This window comes from Bison bison, unplaced genomic scaffold (assembly GCF_000754665.1).
Source record: "Bison bison bison isolate TAMUID 2011002044 unplaced genomic scaffold, Bison_UMD1.0 scf7180017864379, whole genome shotgun sequence".
Classification (NCBI taxonomy): Eukaryota; Metazoa; Chordata; class Mammalia; order Artiodactyla; family Bovidae; genus Bison; species Bison bison.
The window spans coordinates 2,462,624-2,472,019 of record NW_011494951.1 but is presented as its reverse complement, the minus strand read 5'-3'; the positions used below and the strand labels follow the sequence as shown (position 1 = coordinate 2,472,019).

The 9,396-nt window shown below is 42.4% G+C and overlaps 1 protein-coding gene across 1 annotated transcript in view; it reads left to right on the top strand.

The window, feature by feature from the left end:
- The window catches only part of GALNTL5 (polypeptide N-acetylgalactosaminyltransferase-like 5), a 56,396-nt gene extending 51,172 nt beyond the window's left edge, over nucleotides 1–5,224 (top strand). The window contains exons 9-10 of the mRNA XM_010857232.1: nucleotides 1,784–1,933; nucleotides 4,934–5,224. Coding sequence (XP_010855534.1) covers nucleotides 1,784–1,933; nucleotides 4,934–5,089 — 306 coding nt within the window. The 3' untranslated portion in view covers nucleotides 5,090–5,224. The remainder of the gene's footprint in view (nucleotides 1–1,783; nucleotides 1,934–4,933) is intronic.
- The last annotated feature ends 4,172 nt before the right edge of the window (nucleotides 5,225–9,396 follow it).

Sequence of the window (9,396 nt, the reverse complement as noted above, 5' to 3'; positions counted from 1 at the left end):
TCACCCAAACCCATGTCCGTTGAGTTGGTGATGCCATCCAACCATTTCATCCTCTGTCATCCCCTTCTCTTCCTGCCTTCAATCTTTCCCAGCATCAGGGTCTTTTCCAATGAGTCAACTCTTCGCATGAGGTGGCCAAAGTATTGGAGTTTCAGAAGCTTCAACATCAGTCCTTCCAATGAACACCCAGGACTGATCTCCTTTAGGATGGACTGGTTGGATATTTCTGGATATTTCTAAAGAACCCTAGAAGTTTGTTGTACCAGTCATTAGGTCTCATGTCAGAAGTTCTGCTTTTTCCTTTTCTTTAACATGATCCTTTCTGACTATCTGATATTTTCACCAAAACACTTTAGAGTATTGTTTTCAGTGAGTCTTATTTTAAATGATTAGGTGGATTTCCTAAGAAAACATCTCTAAAACTTGGATGGATGACCTTGATTAATTAGAACAGTGGTTCTCACACGTTAGAATGCATCAGAATCACCTTAACGACTGACTAAAGTACAGAAATACTGGGCCCCCAGACCCAGCATTTATGGGTCAGTAGGTCTGGGTAGGCCCAGGGATTTACAGTTGTGAGTCCCCTACTGATGCTGATGCTGGTGATCTCGGAACCATGTAAGAGTCACTGAATTAAACAGAAGAGTTGTGCAAGTATACTCTATGTGAGGTTTATATTACAAGCACATTCTTTGTGGTATTATCTATAATAATCAAAAAATTTAAAACTACCAACATTCTAATATTCTTGTATTATTCCAAGTAATACAAGACTTTAAAAATAACTTTGCAAAACATTACATTAAAAAAGCAAGTTGTCTTACTGTTGTGTATCTATGTATATACACATACACACTTGGATTATGAGGCGGTTTCCCTGGTGGCTCAGTGGTAAAGAATTCCCCTTACCAATACAGAAGACATGAGTTCAATCCCTGGGTCAGGAAGATCCCCTAGAGAAGGAAATGGCAACCCACTCCAGTATTCTTGCCTCGTAAGTCCCATGAACAGACGAGCCTGGTGGGCTACAGTTTATGGAGTGTCAAATGAGTTGGACACAACTTAGCAACTAAACAACAATTTAAATTAGTATTGACTGATAAAGTCTTTAAAAAGTGACTTTTTACCTATTTGCTTTTTTACACTTGTTTTTCCTATGGTCATATTTTTTTGTGTAGTAAAAAAATGTTATTAAAAATAAGCATTATAAAGTGCTTTAAGTACAAAAAAAGAGGAATAACCGAAGTCACCCATGATCAATGTTTCTTTTGTTACCTACTAACAGCCAACCCAATCCACTATTCTTGCCTGGAGAATCCCATGGACAGAGGAGCCTGGTAGGCTGCAGTCCATTGGGTTGCAAAGAGTTGGACACGACTGAGCGACTGAACCTAACAGCCAGCAGTACTTAATAGTCTCAGAAAATGTTACTTTCCATGTATTGTTTGAGAATATTCTAAGACGAAGTATCTTGTCAGTCTGCGTATGAACAGCATCAGAGCAAGGCAGGGCCACTTAGTATTCAGAGCCATGACTCTGGGGCCAGATTTGAGTTTGAAATTTGTGCTCTGCCACTATATTACTGGGCAAACTTCTTGACTAATGTATGTATTAGTTTCTTCATTTGTAAAATGGGGATGATCACAGTATAAGGTTGCTGTGAGGATTAAATGAAGTAAGACAATGATGGCTGTTGTTGTTTCTATTTTAATTCAGCAGTTGCCTGTTAGCAAACAGACACTAATCATTAATGTGTTTTCTGTTTTCCTTATGTCTATAGATCTGGATGTGTGGAGGCCAGCTCTATGTAATCCCCTGCTCTCGTGTTGGACACATCAATAGGCAACACGTGACAAACCGCTTTGAAATTATGAAAGTCGTGGAATATAACAATCTCAGACTGGTACACACTTGGCTAGATGAATACAAGGTGAAAGATACATCCCTGGTTTGGGAAGATGAGTCAGAGAACAGAGAGGGACTAGCTCTGAAGAAGCCTTCTACTGCCTTCCAGATACCAAATTTTGTGCTTTTCCTTAAATTAGGGTCCAGGAGGTGCTAGTGGTAAAGAACCCGCCTGCCAATGCAGGTAGACAGAAGAGACATGGGTTCCATCTCTAGGTCGGGAAGATCCCCTGGAGGAGGGCATGGCCACCCACTCCAGTATGCTTGCCTGGAGAATCCCACAGACAGAGGAGCCTGGGGGGCGACGGTCCATAGGATTGCAAAGAGTCAGACACAACTGAAGCAACTCAGCACAGATGTGCCCTTTCAGTTCCTCACACGCTCATTTTCAGACCCTATTCTTGATTAGTTCCTTCTAACACACTACACTTGCACCTTACTCATTGTTTTAATCTCTAGGGAAACTCAGGTTTCTCAGAAGTAAATCGACCAACACACGAAGTCTTTTTTTCTTCCCCAGGTTTATTTTCCACTTCCAAGATTGCCCCTCTGCAGCAGACGCCTCTCTGTCCCCATTCCCATGCATACGTTTTTCGATTCTCTTCCTCGACTTGCTACCAAGTCCCAAGCGATGCGGCTGAAGCACCACACACGAGGGTCTTTGCTACCTCTTTTCCTTCCTGGTCAAAGGTTTTTACGTTAAAGCCAGGCCCCTTCATGCGTGCTTCTCCCCATGCTTTCAGCCTCTTGCCAGGACCTTTAGAATGTGCATATAGAGAGCATATAGATGCAGCTTCGTTTCAGTTTGAAAGTTCAAGCTGATGTGGACAGTAGCCACAAGACCTCATTGCAGACACATGGGTAGAAATACGGAAGGCTGTCTGTGATAGTATATGTCCTGGCCTTGAACTAATATTTCTTAATTATTTTAAATTATAAAAGTAATAATACTTCACATTCTTTAGTAAGCAGGGAAATATGAATTAAAACCTCAATGAGATATTTTTTACATAGCCACCCAGAGGGGCGAAACACTTTTGAAGCCTGACAGGATCATGTGTGGGCAAGCATAGGCAGTCTCAGACACCGTGGGTGGGAGTGTTAATCGTTACAAACTCGTTTTGGGCAACAGTTTGGCACTATTGAGTAAAATAATAAAAGACAATGAATATCCCATGATCTAGCAAGTCCATCCTATGGAGACACTACAGAATGGGTGCTTCTGTGCACCAGATGAACAGGAATGTTTATAAACAGCATTGATTGTGTCAGCCAGAACTGAATACAACCCAAATGCTTATTGGGACGGGAATGGAATCGGGTAAATATGATGTTTAATCGATATACTTCTAGGCAGCAATGAAAATTAACCAACTTCAGATACATACACAGCAGTATAGGTAAATCTTCAAGATGGTGAACCAAAGAAGCCAAACACAATAGCATACGTACTGTATTTTTCCATTTCTCTAAAGTTAAAAACATAATATCAGACCATATCATTTGAAAGAAAAGCAAAGAAATGAACACATAATCAGGATAGCACTTCACACTTATGAGGAAGCATTATGAGCATGAAGGAAAAGGCAAGTGGCTTCTGAGGTACCGGTTTTGTTCTATTTCTTGACCTAGCCAAGTTTATTCAGGTTGATTTTTTTGATAATTCATTAAGGTGCACATATATATTTTATGTGCTTCTTTTGTATGCTTATTGTATTTCCTGATATTCAAAAATTATTTTTAAAAAGGTGAAGCATCTGCATTTTTAAAAGTCTTACAGTATTGAAAAGTATGAAGTGAAAAGCTTCTGAAGCCCATAGTTCTACCCCTCGGAAGTCGTCACTAACTTACTCTCTAGTTTCTGTTATGTGCATGTACACAGGAGTGTATATCCTTTTCTTTTACATAACTAGATTTGAGCATCAGTATTTTGTTTTAGAATTTCCCATTTATTTATATAATTTAAAAACATACTTTCAAAGTCTTAAAATCAGAACATATAAACATGTCATTCTTTTAAACATCTCCTTTGAATAGATTTCCTAAAATTGATCCCATTAATAAATAGCCCCCATAGATAACATTCTGGTCATCTCAGCTTTTTGTTATTCCTTAACTCTGCTGAGGAGAAGGCAATGGCACCCCACTCCAGTACTCTTGCCTGGAAAATCCCATGGGTGGAGGAGCCTGGTAGGCTGCAGTCCATGGGGTTGCTGGGAGTTGGACACGACTGAGCGACTTCACTTTCACTTTTCACTTTCATGCATTGGAGAAGGAAATGGCAACCCACTCCAGTGTTCTTGCCTGGAGAATCCCAGGGACGGGGGAGCCTGGTGGGCTGCCATCTATGGGGTCGCACAGAGTTGGACACGACTGAAGCGACTTAGCAGCAGCAGCAACTCTGCTGAAATGAACATCCTTTTCCCATGTCTTTTAGCACATTTGTAGAGATATATCTTGAATAAATCTGAAAACACGGACTCATGCGCCATGAATTAGTGCCTGCTTAAATCTTGATGAATGTCCAAACTGTGCTTTGGTGTCTACATTGTCACCTACGCTGTGGCAGAGGGAGAGACTGAAGCCAGGATGCCCTCCTCCAGAGTCAGGGTTCCCTTAGCCACTGCACCACCCTCTGTTTCTGGAACCATGGAAGTGTTGATGCGGACTGGGGAGTGAGGGGTTTGGGGAGATCAGGAGAAAGGGGAAACACCACCACAGGTAGCTATGATTCTGGGCTCTCGAGAAGCAGGACCTAGACTTCCTCGTCCCTCTACGCTGCTTTCATCACAGTGGTCACAGCACACCCTGTGACCAGCTGGGCTGAGGGAGTCCCAGGTCTCGTGTGTGTGTCTGCCCTCCCCACACAGAGGAAAAGGTTTATTGTTGATTGTTTTGTTTTAGTTCAAATGATGAAAATATATACTGCTCTGTTAGATGATGAAATTAGACACTGCTCTGTTAGATATCATGACTTGATGAACAAAGATTTGTTTGGTTTCATGAAATGACTCTTTCTATTTAGGGACAGTTTTTTCTACGAAGACCCGCTCTGAAGTCTGCTGCCTATGGAAACATTAGTGAGCGTGTTGAGTTAAGGAAACGATTGGGTTGCAAGTCATTTCAGTGGTATTTGGATACTATCTTCCCAGAATTGGAGGCATCTAAGGCAATCTCATGAAAGGAACACCAGTCGTTTCCATTAATAAAGGGTTAAAAAGTCCCCTAGTCCTTCAACATAGAGAAGGGACAAGTTTGGACCATTATGAAATTATGTGAAATACAATAATAAATACAACCAGAATGGTTGACACCAGAATTGCCTTCTTTCCTTCCTTTAATGATGGCTCTGGGTACTTTGTTTCTCTTCTGCCCCTAAATTTATGGGGCGGCAAGACCTTGAACATTGGAAATGCATGTTGTCAGAGTTTAGGCTATCAAAATTGATTGAGATACAGTGTATTATTTCTAATTATTTGCCAAGCCCCAGGTGATACTACTGGTAAAGAACCCACCTGCCAATGCAGGAGACTCAAGAGACGCAGGTTCTGTCCCTGGGTAGGGAAGATCGTAGGAAATGGCAACCCACTCCATTATTTTTGCCTGGGAAATTCCATGGACAGAAGAGCCTGGGGGCCTACAGTCCATGGGGCCACAAAGAGCTGGACAAGACTGAACACAGCGCATTTGCCAAGCCTACTGCACCCTGGTAGGCCATAAGGATTGCTCCACTCTTGGTCAACTCAATTCCTACCGCAGATAGGTGACCGGGGCCAGTGACCTCCCCAGAAAGACATTCTCAGAGAGCCTTGGTTGGTCCATACTAACTTTGGCTCAACTGTATTGAGCTCCTTTCTCCCTGCTGGTGCAGCTTCTGACCCTGATGCCTTGCTTGACTGGTTTCCTGAGTTTTTAATGTCCAGCCACTTGCCTGGATGACCCAGCTCTCCAGCCTAGCCTCCCCATTTGTTCCTGTCAGCCTTTCAGTTAATCAGAGACATTTCCTCTTCCTTGCTTCTGATTTTGCCTTTTTCCTGCCTGTTCCCTCCTACGGCTCTGGCCTACAGCTCTCCTGACACTTCTTGGCCTGCACGCCTTGTTGATAATCTGTGTTTGACGTGACTTGAGAATTGTTTAGCTGGGATTGGGGAAGAAGTAACGAGCTTCCATATCTATCCCGGGTGGACACACTCCCGGGTGTCTTAAAGTACTTCTGTCAGGCCAGGGGGATGGCGGTGGCATTCATCATGGTGAATGCAGCTAGAAAAGTGAAAATATATTTAATTCAAAAACAAAGAGAATGAGAAAATGAGGGAAGGAACACACTGAAAGGAGTAGAAAGGAGGAGACTTAGAATCACTAAACATAGCTTCTGCTGGAGAAAATATAGTTTTATATAACAGGAAACAACTCATTTATTTAAGCTCATTCTATCAACAACTGAATGTCAGCTCAGGCCAGGTGTGCGTCTAGGTGCTGGGACACAGCGGACAATGGAGCAAGTAAACATCTGTCTTTTCGTTGAGCTTATGTTCTTTAAAATAATATATTCACTGTAAAAAAAAAAAGAACCAGTTTATAATGTCTTTAAATCCATGGTGTTTGGCAAAATACTCTATAAAATCTATGCTAGAAAGAGATGGGGACTTGTGCCCATATGTACAGGGCTTCCCGGGTGGTGCTAGTGGTAAGGAATCCACCTGCCGATGCAGGAGGTGCAGGCTCAATCCCTGGGTCAGGAAGATCCCCTGGGTAGGTGATGGCAACCCACTCCAGAATTCTTGCCTGGAAAATTCTATGGGCAGAGGAGCCTTGGGGGCCACAATCCATGGGGTGCTGAGCCCACACAGCACACGTTTGTTACAGGTGGTTAGGGTAACTTGATTGAGCTTTTACAAGTCAATCTGGCAGAACAAAGTAATAGCCACATTATTATTATATTCTTGGCACATATTTATACCTTAGCTGCTTCTAGAAAGTAATAAAAAATCAATTGTAATAAATTGATGAATCTATTAAAGTTAGGGTAATATACAAAATAAAAGTTATGTAGCCAAAGGCAAAAAGAGAATTGTAGTATACATTCAGAGAATATTCTTGTTTGGTAAGCATAAATAAAGCTGTTCTAAATACCAACATTGAACCAAGGGAAGGGGGGGAATTGTTCTTTTTCTTAGAGCCATGGGCCTAACATTGTCTCAGTTTTTTAATGCAATTTAGTTCAGGTACTAGATAACATGAATGAGTCTTAGAAATGATGCAGAAGGTTGCCTAAACAGTTTCCTCTTCAATATTATTTCAGCTGACTCTGGAAGAAAAAACGAATCAGAATTGACATCCTAGTGTTTGGTGTGATTGAAAGGAAATCCATACTTGCCCGTAGGTGGCAATTTGGGTTTTTGTATAGAAATTTTAAAATTTGATTCGTATTCTGGAGCTAGTTGAGAAGAATCTGCTCACCTGCACAGTGCTTGTCACGGAACTGTTTTGGGTATGACCAAAAGCTCAGTGAGAGTCGCTCAGTCGTGTCTGACTTTCTGTGACCCCGTGGACTGTAGCCTGCCAGGCTCCTCTGTCCATGGAATTCTCCAGGCCAGAATACTGGAGTGGGTAGCCGTTCCCTAAGCCTTAAATTAGCCAGAGAATTCTGTAAGAAAAGCATACTTCCAGGAATTTATCTAAGACACACAGACACGAAATAAAAAAAGAGCCACCACTTACTGAGCGCTCACTATGTTTCATGCCCCTTGGTAAGCACTCTGCATAGATTATCTCATCTCATCCACACAACTTAACATATTAAATAGTTCCTGTTGTTATTGCCATTTCATAAACCAGAAAACTAATGTTAGAACTTCTCCAGGGTTAGCATTGCCAGATTTAGCAAATAAAAGTACAAGACAGGGACTTCCCCAATGGTCCAGTGGGTAAAACTCTGAGCTCCCACTGTGAGGGGTACAAGGGTTCATTTCCTGGTCAGGGACCTAAGATACATGCTGTACAGCAAAAAAAGAAAAAAAAGTACAGGATGCCCAGGTGAATTTGAATTTTGGATAAACAATAATAATAGTATAAGTATGTCCCATGTATTCCTTGGGATATACCAATGAATTGTTTTCTTTTAACTGAAATTTAAATTTTAGGCCTCCTGTATTTCCTCTGGCAACTATATCTATGGACAAATGAACACAGCCCATATACTAGCTTAATTCACCTAGCCTCAAAGACCCTGGGTTTAAATGCCGTACTGTAAAAAGTATTTTCATGTCATTCTAATGGTAAAAAATTGGAGCTTCCCTGTAGCTCAGTTGGTAAAGAATCTGCCTGCAATGCACGAGACTTGGGTTTGATTCCTGGGTTGGGAAGATCCCCTGGAGAAGGAAATGGCAAACCACTGCAGTATTCTTGCGTGGAGAATCCCACTGACAAAGGAGCCTGCCGTGGGCTACAGTCCATGGGCTCACAAGAGTCGGACATGACTTAATGACAAAACCACCACCAGTTGAAGTTAATGAAAACTTCAACTTCTGGAATGGTATGGTTGCACGTTAATTTGATGGGACAGGATGAACCCATCTGAAGTAAAAGCTAGAAACAGATCTGCTCCAGACCCATCAGAAGGACAAATATTTAAATACCATCAAGAGTTGGGGTGGAGCACTGGCAGGTCTCCTGCAATGACTGTACCCTGGGACACTGATCTCAAACTTTTTATACATAAATCATCTGGAGATCTAGGTAAAATGCATATTTTAATTACTAAGATGGTCTGGCGTGGGGCCTGTTGAATAACAAAAAAAATGCATAACCTACACGTTGAGTATTACGGTTTATTCAGTGGACAAAACCAAGGACTTAAGCCTGGAATGCAGTCTCTCAGATAGCTCTGAGGGACTGCTCTGAAGAGGTAAGGGAGGAGCCAGGATAGATAAGAATTTCTGCAACAAAGGTCGGACAGTGGGAACTTAAAAGAAAATCAGATATTGCAAGGAAAGGAATTTAGTGCTTTTCTATGCACAGGAAGAGGCAAGAGTCTGGGCTTATTGAGATCATTCCTCTGATATACAGCCTGGCCAAAACCAGAGCCAGAATCCTATTCCTTCCCATAGGGGGAGTGCACAGTTTGGGGGTGGCGAGGTGGCTGGGGGCTGCGGCAGGCCTCACAGCAATGTGATGGCTTGAGGACTGCAATACCCTTGGCTCACCGCTCTGTGGCTGGATTCAGCATTTCTAGAAAGCTCCCCGCCCGCCTCCCCATGTGCCTTGCTGGTGTGCTCTACTTTTCCACTCTCGTCACCAGCTCCTAATATTTTAACCCAAGCTTCTGCCCAGCCTTGACATTTTTAACCCATCATAACTGGGACCGCACGTCTTTTATTATGTTTAAGACATCTGTCCTTAATAAGCCCATGTATACAAGAGCTAAGGACCCGCAGCCCGCAGGACTGACCCCGCCCAGCTCACCAGCAGGGGCGGGGCCGCGGCGCG